Genomic DNA, 16,279 nt, shown 5'->3' on the forward strand with positions numbered 1-16,279 from the left:
GCTGGGTCTCTGGTGCAGACTCTGCAGGTGGGCCGCCAGGATCTCCTCACTGGGGAAGCTGCTCTCACACAGCAGGCAGGGGTGGTCTTCCTTCTTGATGACCAGCTCTGGAGGACGTGAGAGGACAGTGAGCAGGTACCAGGACCGTGGAGGCGGTGGAAACAGGTGCATACCCATTTCTAGAAGGTGCTTGGCCTCCTTGCTGCTCTCCTCCTCATCCTTGGTCAACTCCTCCTCTTCCTCCTCCTCCTCCTCCTCCATGTCGCTGTCCAGGAAGCCAATCAGGAGCTCCGTGTCCGTCTCGATGTCGTCCACAGCCAGGTAGAAGATGTTCTCTCCGTCCTGGGAGGCACCGGAAGCTTCCATCACACCAATTTGACTCATTTCATTCTTATAAACCGTGTATGGTGAGGATGGTGTGCTGCTGATCTCTACTGCGGCTGTTGTGGTGGGGGGAATACTTCGAAGACCTCCTCAATCCCACCAACACGTCTTCCTATGAGGAAGCAGTTCCTGGGGAATCTGTGGTGGGCTCTCCTATTTCTGGGGCTGAGGTTGCCGAGGTAGTTAAAAAAGCTCCTTGGTGAAAAGCCCCGGGGGTGGATGAGATCCGCCTGGAGTTCCTTAAGGCTCTGGATGCTGTGGGGCTGTCTTGGTTGACAAGACTCTGCAACATCGCATGGACATCGGGGGCGGTACCTCTGGATTGGCAGACCGGGGTGGTGGTTCCTCTCTTTAAGAAGGGGAACCGGAGGGTGTGTTCCAACTATCGTGGGATCACACTCCTCAGTCAGGTGTACTGGAGAGGAGGCTACGCCGGATAGTGGAACCTCGGATTCAGGAGAAACAGTGTGGTTTTCGTCCTGGTCGTGGAACTGTGGACCAGCTCTATACTCTCGGCAGGGTCCTTGAGGGTGCATGGGAGTTTGCCCAACCAGTCTACATGTGCTTTGTGGACTTGGAGAAGGCATTCGACCGTGTCCCTCAGGAAGTGCTCAGAGAGTACGGGGTATCAGACTGTCTGATTGTGGCGGTCCGCTCCCTGTATGATCAGTGTCAGAGCTTAGTCCGCATTGCCGGCAGTAAGTCGGACACGTTTCCAGTGAGGGTTGGACTCCACCAAGGCTGCCCTTTGTCACCCATTCTGTTCTGAACTTTTATGGACAGAATTTTAGGGCTTTGAGGGGATCCGGTTTGGTGGCTACAGGATTAGGTCTCTGCTTTTTGCAGATGATGTGGTCCTGATGGCTTCAACTGGCCAGGATCTTCAGCTCTCACTGGATCGGTTCGCAGCCGAGTGTGAAGCGACTGGGATGAGAATCAGCACCTCCAAGTCCGAGTCCATGGTTCTCGCCCGGAAAAGGGTGGAGTGCCATCTCCGGGTTGGGGAGGAGATCTTGCCCCAAGTGGAGGAGTTCAAGTACCTCGGAGTCTTGTTCACGAGTGAGGGAAGAGTGGATGGTGAGATCGACAGGTGGCGTCTTCAGTAATGCGGACGCTGTATCGATCCGTTGTGGTGAAGAAGGAGCTGAGCCGGAAGGCAAAGCTCTCAATTTACCGGTCGATCTACGTTCCCATCCTCACCTATGGTCATGAGCTTTGGGTTATGACCGAAAGGACAAGATCACGGGTACAAGCGGCCCAAATGAGTTTCCTCCGCCGGGTGGCGGGTCTCTCCCTTAGAGATAGGGTGAGAAGCTCTGTCATCCGGGAGGAGCTCAAAGAAAAGCCGCTGCTCCTCCACATGGAGAGGAGCCAGATGAGGTGGTTCGGGCATCTGGTCGGATGTCACCCGAACGCCTCCTTAGGGAGGTGTTTAGGGCACGTCCGACCGGTAGGAGGCCACAGGGAAGACCCAGGACACGTTGGTAAGACTATGTCTGCCGGCTGGCCTGGGAACGCCTCAGGATCCCCCGAGAGAAGCTGAGCGAAGTGGCTGGGGAGAGGGAAGTCTGGGCTTCCCTGCTTAGGCTGCTGCCCCCGCGACCCGACCTCGGATAAGCGGAAGAAAATGGATGGATGGATGGATGGATTCTTAAAAACTTAAAAATCTTGGATGCTGATACTTGGCACCATTTTAGAAGTATGCTAACTTTTCCTGTTAGCATGCTAACGTTTTATGCTAGCTATTTGGCTAACTTTATATTTCAAACCTAAAAATCATGGATGTTAAAACTTGGCGCCATCTTATAAGTATGCTAACTTTTCTTGTGATCATGCTAATGTTAGCATGCTAGCCTTTTATGCTAGCATTTATACTCATTTTATTCCTATAAACCAAATAATCATGCATTTTGATACTTAGCACTTAGCGTATGCTAACTTTTCATTTTTGCTCATTTCTTTTTATAAACCTAAAAATCATGAATTTTGATGCTTAGCGCCATCTTACAAGTATGCTAACTTTTCCTGTTAGCATGCTAATGTTAACATGCTAATGTTAGCATGCTAATGCTTTATGCTAGCATTTTCGCTCATTTCATTCTAAAAACTTAAAAATCATGGATGCTGATACTTGCCGCCATCTTCCAAGTATGGTAACTATTCTTGTTAGCATGCTAACGTTTTACGCCAGCATTTTTGCTCATTTCGTTTTTATAAACCTAAAAAATCATGAATTTTGATACTTGGCGCCATCTTACAAGTATGATTACATTTCCTGTTAGCATGCTAACAGCTAATGCTAGTATGCTAACGTTTTATGCTAACGTTTTAGCTGACTTTATACATCTAAACCTAAAAACCATGGATGCTGATACTTGGCGCCATGTTACAAGTATGCTAAGTTTTCCTGTTAGCATGTTAATGTTTGACATTAGCATTATTTATGGTCTAGAATTTACTTTTAGCAAGTTTGAGACCAAGCAGAAGCAGCCGTCGGCTCAGTGGGTCAATAATAAAAGCGAAAGCTAGCATTAGCTCACAATGCGTCGCTAAAATAGTCCGTCTGCGTTGGCGCTTATAATAACAATATCACTCATATTTGGCATGTAAATGGAGTATTGTTGGTGCTTTCTGGATGTTTTTAGAGACTATTAAGGTGAGTGTTGACTCAATAGTTAAACATTTATTTACCATTTTGACTGCATAAAAAAGCCAATCCTTGTCTTACATAAGGATTGTGAACGATAAACAGCACATCTCTTTACAATGTTTACATATTTCAAGTATGACTGCTCTAATAATATGGCCATTTTGTTTATGTTTATTCACATTGTAAATACAATAGGATATGTTTAATGGCTACAATGAAACGTATAAAGGCTCCTTTGTCCACTGGAGAGGACATCTACCTGAATGGCCGCCAGGTTCTTCTGCTCCTGCGAAGGTGCCTGGTGGACGAAGCGCAGCCAGTTGGCGTAGCGCGGGTTGCTGGCGTCCAGGATGTAGAGAACATCCCCCTTGCTGCCGCGGACCTGCGGGAGGGAAACAAAACAGTCAAGTCTCTTGCTGGCAGCCAGAAGGAGGACATCTTTTATGAGGGCCACACCATCCAATATGGCCGCTGTGACAACAATAACACAACATTGCCACTGCTGACGCTGACAACTGACTGCAATACTACACACAACTCTAGTCTTCTGCTCCAAATACTAATATGAATGATTGGACAGAATCACAGCAGCAAATGTTTCATTTTAGTTGTCACAACACAAACTATGTCACAACACAAACTATGTCACAACACAAACTATGTCACGACACAAACTATGTCACGACACAAACTATGCCACAACACAAACTATGTTACGACACAAACTATGTCACAACACAAACTATGTTACGACACAAACTATGTTACGACACAAACTATGTCACAACACAAACTATGTCACGACACAAACTATGCCACAACACAAACTATGTTACGACACAAACTATGTCACAACACAAACTATGCCACAACACAAACTATGTTACGACACAAACTATGTCACAACACCAACTATTCCACAACACAAACTATGTTACGACACAAACTATGTCACAACACAAACTATAGCACAACAAAAACTATTTCACAACACAAGCTATGTCACAACACAACTATGTCACAACATGAACTGTGTTACAACACAAACTATGTCACAGCACAAACTATGTCACAACATGAACTATGTTACAACACAAACTATGTCACAGCACAAACTATGTCACAACACAAACTATGTCACAACATGAACTATGTTACAACACAAACTATGTCACAGCACAAACTATGTTACAACACAAACTATGTCACAACACAAACTATGTCACAACACAAACTATGTCACAACACAAACTATGTCACAACACAAAGTATGTCACAACACAAACTATGTCACAACACAAACTATGTCACAACACAAGCTATGTCACAACACAAACTATGTTACGACACAAACTATGTTACAACACAAACTATGTTACAACACAAACTATGTCACAACACAAACTATGTCACAACACAAACTATAGCACAACACAAACTATTTCACAACACAAGCTATGTCACAACACAACTATGTCACAACATGAACTATGTTACAACACAAACTATGTCACAGCACAAACTATGTCACAACATGAACTATGTTACAACACAAACTATGTCACAACACGAACTATGTCACAACATGAACTATGTCACAACAAACTATGTCACAACACAAACTATGTCACAACACAAACTATGTCACAACACGAACTATGTCACAACATGAACTATGTCACAACAAACTATGTCACAACACAAACTATGTCACAACACCAACTATGTCACAACATGAACTATGTTACAACACAAACTATGTTACAACACAAACTATGTCACAACACAAACTATGTCACAACACAAACTGTTACATCACAAACTATGTCACAACACAAACTATGTTACAACACAAACTATATCACAACACAAACTATGTTACAACACAAACTATGTTACGACACAAACTATGTCACAACAAACTATGTTACAACACAAACTATATTACAACACAAACTATGTTACGACACAAACTATGTCACAACACAAACTATGTTACAACACAAACTATGTCACAACACAAACTATGTCACAACACAAACTATGTCACAACACAAACTATGTTACGACACAAACTATGTCACAACAAACTATGTTACAACACAAACTGTTATTAAATATTATGTGTCATACCCTTCTAATTGATTCATTAAATATTATGTGTCATACCCTTCTAAATGATTCATTAAGATATTATGTGTCATACCCTTCTAATTGATACATTAAGATATTATGTGTCATACCCTTCTGATTGATTCATTAAATATTATGTGTCATACCCTTCTAATTGATCCATTAAATATTATGTGTCATACCCTTCTAATTGATACATTAAGATATTATGTGTCATACCCTTCTAATTGATTCATTAAATATTATGTGTCATACCCTTCTAATTGATTCATTAAATATTATGTGTCATAACCTTCTAATTGATTCATTAAATATTATGTGTCATATCATGTGTCATACCCTTCTAATTGATTCATTAAATATTATGTGCCATACCCTTCTAATTGATTCATTAAATATTATGTGCCATACCCTTCTAATTGATTCATTAAATATTGTGTCATACCCTTCTAATTGATTAATTAAATATTAGGTGTCATACCCTTCTAATTGATTCATTAAATATTATGTGTCATACCCTTCTAATTGATTCATTAAATATTATGTGTCATACCCTTCTAATTGATTCATTAAATATTATGTGTCATACCCTTCTAATTGATTCATTAAATATTATGTGTCATACCCTTCTAATTGATTCATTAAATATTATGTGTCATACCCTTCTAATTGATTCATTCAATATTATGTGTCATACCCTTCTAATTGATTCATTCAATATTAAGATATGTGTCGACAAGATGGCGGCGCCCTGAGATTAGCAGCCTCTCGGCTGCTCTATTTGTTAGTAAAACTACCCTTTTAACCACTCTTTAAACTGAAAAAACAGGATGGAGAAGAACATTAGAGAAATAAACAAAACGCTGGAGAGTTTGGCGAGAGAAGTCCGCGAAATATCGACCAAACAAAACCAACTCGTGGACCTCTTAACCGAGGTGCAGGGGCTCAGGAAAAAGATTGAAGAGAGCTCCCTAACGATAAAAACACTACAAACAAAGGTGGACAGTCTGGAGAAGTTCGAAAAGATAGTCCATGAACAGGAGAAAAGAGTCCAGGACCTGGAGCTTTTTACAAGGAAGGAAGATGTGATAATCAGCGGAATTGATGTGAAACCGAGGTCTTATGCTGCAGCTGCCGCGGCGGGGAACAATGGGGAACCCAGCGAGGAAGAACAGCTATCGCTGGAATCCCAGGTTGCTAACTTCCTGAACAGCATGAACATTAATTTCGACAAGAACAACATCTCAGCTTGTCACCTTCTTCCGAGAAAGGACCGAACGCTCAAACCCGCCATCATCATGAGGTTCGTGAATCGCAAACATAAAACGAACCTGCTAAGGCAGGGAAAGTTGCTCAAAGGAACCAACGTGTACATCAATGAACATCTCACATCAAAGAACGCCGAAATAGCAAAAGAGGCACGCATACTGCGAAAGGACGACAAGATCAAAGCTACGTGGACCAGAGATTGTAAGGTGCTCATTAAGTTGAATGGTGAAGCAGAGAAGGTGATCATGATACGCGAGTTAAAAGACCTCGACCCTTATAAATGACTATGTCTCCGTCTGTCTGGTTTGCCTGGGCTCAGTGGTGTGACTGTGAGCAGAAGAGGGGATTAGCACTGCTACTTTCAATCTCTCCCTTTTTACCATCTCCCAATATTTTGGTGTTTCTAGCATGGATCCTCTCTGAACAAGACGGTAGGCTAACTTTATTTTTTACAAAGCCCCATGGACACGAGCTGCACGAATGCTTTCACACTGGTTCCTCTGTGTCAATAACTTTTTTGAACGTTTTTTTAGTAGGCCTATGCGTTTTTTGCCAAGCTGAGTCACAGATTTTTGTGAACTGTTTTTGGGACACATTTCTCTCCACACCTCACTGGTGCGTGATCTGTCGGCCGTTTAACATACTGAGTCATGCAGGTCCGATGCTCTTTTCTGGACTGGAACATATTTTGTACTGGACGCTGGAACTGTTTTGGACTTGTTATTTTTACTCATTTATGCTGCTATTTTTGCGTTTGTGTGTCTGGAGTGAGTGTGTATATACCGGTATGAATGTGGCTGTGCTGTGTGAGTATGCGTGTGTAATGTGCACCGTGGAGTTATGCTCCTCGTATGGAAATATGAACACTAACGTCAATCTACACAGGAGATGTCATTCGGTGGTCGTGAGGGTGTGGAAGAATCCGATAGGGTATACCGTGGACGGTGCGGGATTGGGGACTTATGGGCATGGACATGGACACTGGATCCAAGTAATCAGGCTAAGGGGGGACCGCAGCCTGGGAAGGTATGAGTGGCACAACTACAGTACATCCATGTTAACCACCATGATGCCATCCTACAACCACAAATACTATGCCTATACTATATCAATCATTATATTTATATACTATACTATGACGTCATGCTATTTCTATATGACAACTATGATCATGTTTAGCTTTGGGAATATAACATCAGCATATTTATTATGTCATGAGTTTAGCATTGGGAATATAACATCAGCATATTTATTATGTCATGAGTTTAGCATTGAGAATATAACATCAGCATATTTATTATGTCATGAGTTTAGCATTGGGAATATAACATCAGCATATGTATTATGTCATGAGTTTAGCATTGGGAATATAACATCAGCATATGTATTATGTCATGAGTTTAGCATTGGGAATATAACATCAGCATATTTATTATGTCATGAGTTTAGCATTGGGAATATAACATCAGCATATTTATTATGTCATGAGTTTAGCATTGGGAATATAACATCAGCATATTTATTATGTCATGAGTTTAGCATTGGGAATATAACATCAGCCTATTCAGTATGTCATGAGTTTAGCATTGGGAATATAACATCAGCATATTTATTATGTCATGAGTTTAGCATTGGGAATATAACATCAGCATATTTATTATGTCATGAGTTTAGCATTGGGAATATAACATCAGCATATTTATTATGTCATGAGTTTAGCATTGGGAATATAACATCAGCCTATTCAGTATGTCATGAGTTTAGCATTGGGAATATAACATCAGCATATTTATTATGTCATGAGTTTAGCATTGGGAATATAACATCAGCATATTTATTATGTCATGAGTTTAGCATTGGGAATATAACATCAGCATATTTATTATGTCATGAGTATATTTATTATATTATGAGCATATCAATTATTCTATTACTGTGCACTGGCAATATAACATCAACCCATAATGGCTGAGACAACTGAAAATCATCCGTCAGGATCTGAATATATAGATTACAAATTGCATGACTTTGAATGTCAAGTTGACCCAGATAAACATCTGTTCAACTCAATTAATTCCTTGTGTGATTACTATACAGAGGAACAGCTTAATGATAGTGTTAGTCTAGACAATAACTTTTCTCTAATACACTTCAACTGTAGAAGCGCATATGCAAATTTTAATAAAATCAAAGAGTATCTGAGTAACTTGAAAAGTAAATTCAAAATAATAGCTCTGACAGAAACATGGATAGATGAGGAGAGAGGTATCGACTTCTCCATCGATAATTATGAGCTGCATCACAGTAATAGAATAAATAAAAGGGGAGGGGGCGTGGCCCTGCTTGTCCACCGTGACTTGAAATGCAAAGCAGTAGAACGTATGACGATGGTTATTGATGATTTGCTTGAATGTATAACTGTGGAGATTGAGATGGAAAGGAAGAGAAATGTCATCGTTACGTGTGTATATAGGGCACCGAGGTCCAGAGTAGATGAATTTAATGATAAACTTGAAGAAATACTGTGCCATCTAAATGAAAAGAAAACATATGTCATGTGTGGGGATCTAAATATTGATTTGCTGAGCGCTCCTAGAAATACATCAACAAGCGAATATCTAGAGATACTGTATAGTAAAGGATTATATCCGTTGATCACCAAACCAAGTCGAATAACAACAACGTGCGCCACACTGATTGATCATATCTTTATAAATGTTGTAGAAAAAAACAAAATCAAGAGTGGATTGGTAGTTAATGATATCAGCGACCATCTACCTGTATTTTTTACTTATGAGTGCCAAATCAATGAGGGGGACTGTCAAGTCAACAGGAAGAGAGAAGAAACAGCCCACAAATATGTAAGGAAAAGATTAAGAACCGAAGCGACAATTGACATGTTTAGAAGCGACCTTCTTGTAAGGGATTGGATGGAGGTATATGTAGGAGAGGTAAATGATGCATATGAAGCTTTTTTAAATATATATTTATCACTGTATGAAAAACATTGCCCAAATATGCTATATAAACAAAAGGACAATTACAGTGAAACTCCTTGGATCACAAGGGGACTACAGAATGCATGTAAAAAGAAAAATAGACTTTACAAGGTATTTTTAAAATCTAGGACAAATGCAGCAGAAATTAAATATAAGGTTTATAAAAACAGGTTGACAACAATAATGAGACAAGCCAAAAAAGACTATTATAGTAACTTGTTAGAAAAAAATAAAGCCAATATCAAAGGAACATGGAACATATTGAAAAAGGTGATGGGAAGCACACCGGGACCTATCAGCCCGCCAAACCACTTTGTAAAAGAAGAAAAGATAATAAAAAATATGGACGAAGTGGCAAATGAGTTTAACTCATTTTTTGTAAACGTAGGTCCAAAACTAGCAGAAAATATAGAAAAACATGATGATGGGTCATTTCAGAATGGGTTGGGAGGTGGAGGCAGAGTACTTAAGTCAATGTTTTTGGGAGAAGTCAGTGAAAATGAAATTATAACAATTGTAAATAAATTAAAGAACAAAACATCAACAGACGATGATGGGTTAGATATGATAATTGTAAAAAAGACAATTGACTGCATCATTGAGCCTCTCTGCTATATCTTCAATCTCTCTTTCAATACAGGGACCTTCCCAGATAGAATGAAGGTAGCAAAGGTTATTCCACTCTTTAAAGATGGGGATAAGCACATGTTTACTAATTACAGACCGGTATCACTTCTGTCCCAATTCTCTAAGGTGCTTGAAAAAATATTTGTACAAAAATTAGACCATTTTATTGAAAAAAACAAGTTGTTGAGCGAGAGCCAGTATGGATTTCGTTCAAACAGATCTACTGCCTCTGCTGTGATGAACATAATTGAGGACATAACAACAGCCACCGATAGTAAGAAATACACAGTAGGGGTGTTTATAGACCTTAAGAAAGCGTTTGACACAATCGATCACTCTATCCTTTTATCCAAATTACATTCATACGGTGTGAGAGGAATAGTTTTAGATTGGTTAAATAGCTACTTGAATAACAGACAACAATATGTACAATATGCTGCTAATACATCTGAAAATATGAGTATTAAGTGTGGAATTCCACAAGGGTCTGTTCTGGGACCGAAACTATTTATTTTATACATAAATGATATCTGTGATGTGTCAAAATTACTCAATTTTGTATTATTTGCTGACGATACCAACTTTTACAGCTCTGGACATGACTTAAATGAATTACTAAAGAGTATGGAACAGGAAATGGTCAAACTCAAAAAATGGTTTGACGTTAACAAATTATCATTGAATTTGAAAAAAACTAAGTTCAGGATTTTTAGTAAGAGAAAAAAGCCTGAAAATATTGTACTGTCAATAGCTGGAACAAGCATTGAAAAAGTCTCTGAGATTAGATTTTTGGGAGTGATTTTAGATGATAATATTAGTTGGAAATCGCATATCTCACATGTTAGAAAAAAGATGGCTAAAAGTATATTTATATTAAATAAGGTAAAAGATGTATTAGATTATAAAGCAATGCGTACACTGTATTGTGCACTTGTACTGCCTTATATCAATTATTGTGTGGAAATATGGGGTAGTACATATAAGAGTAACACAAAGCCACTGTACCTCCTTCAGAAGAGAGCGATCAGAATCATACACAAAACAGGTTATAGAGAGCACACAAATGGATTATTTATTAGCTCAGGACTTTACAAATTTTATGAACTAGTTGAGCAGCAGACATTATTGGTTATGTTCAGGGCTAGTAGTCAAGAGCTACCAACAAATCTACAAAAAAATTTCACTTTAATAGAAAAAGAAGGAAGAAGGAAAGGGCACTTTAAGCATCAGCTTGCACGAACAACATCAAAACAAATGTGTACATCAGTGGTGGGAGTAAAACTCTGGAACTCTCTCCATAATGAAATAAAGCAATGTAAAAACACATTTCAATTAAAAAAAAGTCTTTAAAAACAGAACTATGATGTTATATGAGCACTGACAAAAGGGACGCAAAGGGAAAAATAAGGGGAAAAAAATAAAAATAAAAAATAAAAATAATAATAAACACACAAAAAAAACAACGCTTACATTATCCTACATGACTGTAGGTATTGTATAGTCTAGCTTTCCTTTCATTTTTTTTTTTTTTTTTTTTTCTTTATCGACATGCACTATGGATCCTTGGTTGAATGATCACATTGTTCTTAGCTTTGTTTGGTTTGAATGATACCTTGTTATGATAGCCTTGTTCTATTCAGTTTTGTTTGGTTTGAATGATTACCTTATTCTTTTTTCAGTTTGTTTGGTTTGGATGATTGCCTTGTTCTTTTTCAGTTTGTTTGGTTTGAGTGATTGCCTTATTTTTTCAGTTTTTGTTTTGTTTGTTTATTTTTTGTTCAACTTATCTTGCTTGTTTATTCTTTTCATTGATTGTTTGTTCTATTAATTTCTATGAGTGTGTGCACTGGGTAGGGGTACAAACTTGTAGTTTTTAGGCAACAATAACTTTTCTTGTCAACTGGGTCATACATGTCCTGTAGCCTTTTTTACTACTCTAGAGTCTACGCCCCTGGTGGGTGGGTGCGTGTGGGTGTGGGTGCCTGTGTGTGCATATGTGATATATTGTTTTGTATTGATTTGTTGCATTGGATGTTCTAATGCACTACCGGCAAAGAAATACCAAGAAAATGTTTCTTTTGTGCGAAGGGGCAGGAAATATAAGATTTTCTTCATCCTGTTCCTTTTCGACATGGCTGTGTATTGAATGCAGTAAGGTATGTGAGATTGTTGAAATGTTGTTGAAATGTACACATCCAAGTACGAAATAAATAAATAATTGAATTGAAAAATTGAATTGAATAAGATGAATTGTGTCTAATGTTTAGTTGGATGCATGAATACAATTGTGATTCTTTCTTCTTGTGTTGTTTCATGAATGAGAACATGGAGTTAAAACTCTGGTATATACTTTCATCCAAGTCTTCATCATGAACATCTGGAATCATCTAGTCCACTTTTGTTCCTATATCTACAAATTACATTATATAGTGTTCCGCTACTTTGTCCATATTTTCATTTCTCTCTGTGAAGTATTGAGGGTCATCTTTTTTAGCACCACTTTTTAGTACGCTTCATGTTGTACTTTTTTTTCTGCCTCTATAGATCTTTGTGCTATGAATATTCTATATAACGTATATTTCCTCGGTGTTTTGCATTGTATTTATGGTAAACACATAAGGTAAATATAGAGGTGCTATTTCATGTCTCAAGAGCGCTAATAACCATTAAAAAATAACATATTTAAGAGGTTGTTGTTTGTGCGCTATAAGTAATCATTCCTACAATTGACACATCTTGGTCGTTCTGAAACCAATTAATGGCAATAAAAGAGGAATTACTGTATTCTTGAAAATGTTATTGTCGTTAGTTTATGACTTCTTTTTTTTTCCTATGTTGACGTGACATTTGTGATTCTCAGCAGTTCATTTTCACATTTGACATAAAGACAACACAACATTTAGTTAGCATGTAGCAAATGAGGAAATAATTACATTTTTCACACTTGACATGAACATAAAGACAATATTTAGTTAGCATGCTTTGAAGGAGAAAATAATTAAATTTTTCACACTTGACATGAACATAAAGGTTCCAAAGAAGGAAACAATTTTCATTTTTCACACTTGACATGAACATAAAGACAACATTTAGTTAGCATGTTCCAAATAAGGAAACAATAACATTTTTCACACTTGATGCAAACATAAAGACAATATTTAGTTAGCATGTAGCAAAAAAGGAAATAATTACATGTTTCACACTTGACATGAACATAAAGGCAACATTTAGCCAACATATTCCAAAAAAGGAAACAATAAAAATGTTCACGCTTGACATGAACATAAATGCAACATTTAGTTAGCATGTAGCAAATGAGGAAATAATTAAATTTTTCACACTTGACGCGAACATTAAGGCAATATTTAGTTAGCATGCTTTGAAGGAGGAAATAATTACATTTTTCACACTTGACGTGAACATAAAGACAACATTTAGTTAGCATGTTCCAAATAAGGAAATAATCAAATCTTTCACACTTGACACGACCATAAAGGTAACATTTAGTCAACATATTCCAAAAAAGGAAACAATAAAAATGTTCACACCTGACATGAACATAAAGGCAACATGTAGTTAGCATGTAGCAAATAAGGAAATAATTACATTTTTCACACTTGACATGAACATTAAGGCAACGATTAGTTAGCATGCTTTGAAGGAGAAAATAATTACATTTTTCACACTTGACGTGAACATAAAGACAATATTTAGTTAGCATGTTCCAAATGAGGAAATAATCAAATCTTTCACACCTGACATGAACATAAAGGCAACATGTAGTTAGCATGTAGCAAATAAGGAAATAATTACATTTTTCACACTTGACATGAACATAAAGGCAACGATTAGTTAGCATGCTTTGAAGGAGAAAATAATTACATTTTTCACACTTGACATGAACATAAAGACAACATTTAGTTAGCATGTTCCAAATAAGGAAATAATACAATTTTTCACACTTGACGCGAACATAAAGACAACATTTAGTTAGCATGTTCCAAATAATGAAATAATACAAATGTTCACACTTGACATGAACATAAAGGCAACATTTAGCCAACATATTCCAAAAAAGGAAACAATAAAAATGTTCCCACCTGACATGAACATAAACGCAACATGTAGTTAGCATGTAGCAAATAATTAAATTTTTCACACTTGACATGAACATAATGACAATATTTAGTTAGCATTAGGGATGATACTCGAAACCGGTTTTCCCAGTTGTTCGATAAGAAAAGAAGCGAGTCCTCGGACTCGAGTCCCTTTTTGAGAACCGGTACCCGTTATCGAGACCACTATAGTAAAGAAAAAGAGTTGGTTCTTTATTCGAATCCCTCGGAACTAATCCCGTCCCGACCAGAAATGCTCCGTGGGACATCACAAGAAATGACGTCACGTAGCTCAGTCATTAGGCGCAGATAGCGAAAGCAGGAAAAACAATGGACGGGAAAAAGCGCTCCAAGGTGTAATAAAGTTCAAAACAAAAAGGTATAATCCAATGAATAACTTCACTGAGAGATTTGAGCAGGGTACAAACACATGACCAAGCGGAAACATAGCAACCAGGCTAGCAACGCACCTCCTTTACGGCAGCTGTCGCAACGTTCTTAAAGCAACCGCAGCACATACATATATATACAACACATTTCCCTTTTTTAACTTTTGTTTTTCTTTCCTTGTAAACGTTACAAAATCACACTGTAGATGTGTTGTCTGTCTAATTATAAATAATGCAGACGAGGCGTGTTGGCTGAGTTCTTGACGTTTACTTTCACAGCGTGCTCATAACCTCATTCTTAGCTGCCGGGTGGTGACATGCAACAACACTTTTCGAGGCTCGTCACTCCCGTTGCATGCTGGGTAGTGTAGTTGTTATATTCCCTAGCTCATAACATCACATCTTTCCCCCTATATAAAGAAATAATGTTAACTCAATAAAGTGTATTTCTTTTTTTAGCTTTAACTTTTCATTTTTTAACATTGTAACCACATTTGCAAACAACTTTTCTCTTCATAGAATGTTCTTTCAATAAAGAAATAAAGTGCAAAAATGTCAAAGCATCATAACAAACAGTTATGTTCCAATAGCAGCAGAAGTGCACTTTTTGGAGAGCTGTGTTATTTTCAGTTTTGTGCCCAAGGGACTGATTTTATTTAACACTATATTATTATTTATACACCTATAGCAGGGGTCGGCAACCTTTACCACTCAAAGAGCCATTTTGGCAAGTTTCACAAATTAAAGAAAGTGATGGGAGCCACAAAAAAAATTTACAATTTAAAATGAAAAACACTGCATACAGAGCTTAAATGCTTTGTGCTATATTAACCAGGGGTCTCCGACACACTCACCGGCACGCACTTTAATGTGGACATTTGATGTTAGTGCAGCCCGCGAGTTTTGAATGAATGGCGCTTGATAGCGTCATACTTGCCAATCCTCTCATTTTTCCCCGGGAGACTCCCGAATATCAGAGCGTGATGACACCGCCCTCTACAGTCTGCCCTAACAGTGTACCTGCTTGACCACACGTAAGTGACAGCAAGGCGTACTACCTCAGCAGCCACACATCTTACACTGACGGTGCCAATACCCAGAATCCCATGCAGCACTAACTCTTCCGTACTAGTTCAGCAACCACACATCTTACACTGACGGTACCAATACACATCTGACACTGACGGTACCAATACACATCTTACACTGACGGTACCAATACCCAGAATCCCATGCAGCACTAACTCTTCCGCTCAACCAACGCAAGGAGAGGGGGGGGGGGTTGATGTGTGGGGGGGTTGTGGTAGCGGGGTGTATAATCTAGACCGGAAGAGTTAGGACTGCATGGGATTCTGGGTAATGGTTGTGTTGTGTTTATGTTGTGTTACAGTGCAGATGTTCTCCAGAAATGTGTTTTTCATTCTTTTTTGGTGTGGGTTCACAGTGTGGCGCATATTTGTAACGTAACAATGTTAAAGTTGTTTGATACGGCTACCGTCAGTGTAAGCTGTGTGGCTGATGAGTAAGTATGCTTTGCTGTCTCCTGTGTGTGCGATTAATAACAACATGCAACATGCGGCTGGACCGGCACGCTGTATGTAAATGCTATAGACGACAATTACTGCAGTGCAATCAGGGCACGCCCTCTATCTAGTATTTATAGTCTAAATAGGATTATTTTTTCCCTGGGAGTTATTTATGAGAGACACTGAG

At 38.4% G+C, this 16,279-nt stretch overlaps 1 protein-coding gene across 1 annotated transcript in view; it reads right to left on the reverse strand.

Annotated features, from left to right (window-relative positions):
* Positions 1-16,279, reverse strand: part of LOC133644302 (PR domain zinc finger protein 5-like) — an 81,443-nt gene that overhangs the window by 56,548 nt on the left and 8,616 nt on the right. The window contains exons 3-5 of the mRNA XM_062038681.1: positions 3,294-3,416; positions 174-342; positions 1-107 (exon numbers count right to left, since the gene is read on the reverse strand). The exon at positions 1-107 is cut by the window's left edge and continues 71 nt beyond it. Coding sequence (XP_061894665.1) covers positions 1-107; positions 174-342; positions 3,294-3,416 — 399 coding nt within the window. The remainder of the gene's footprint in view (positions 108-173; positions 343-3,293; positions 3,417-16,279) is intronic.

This window comes from Entelurus aequoreus, linkage group LG27, assembly GCF_033978785.1.
Source record: "Entelurus aequoreus isolate RoL-2023_Sb linkage group LG27, RoL_Eaeq_v1.1, whole genome shotgun sequence".
Lineage (NCBI taxonomy): Eukaryota > Metazoa > Chordata > Actinopteri > Syngnathiformes > Syngnathidae > Entelurus > Entelurus aequoreus.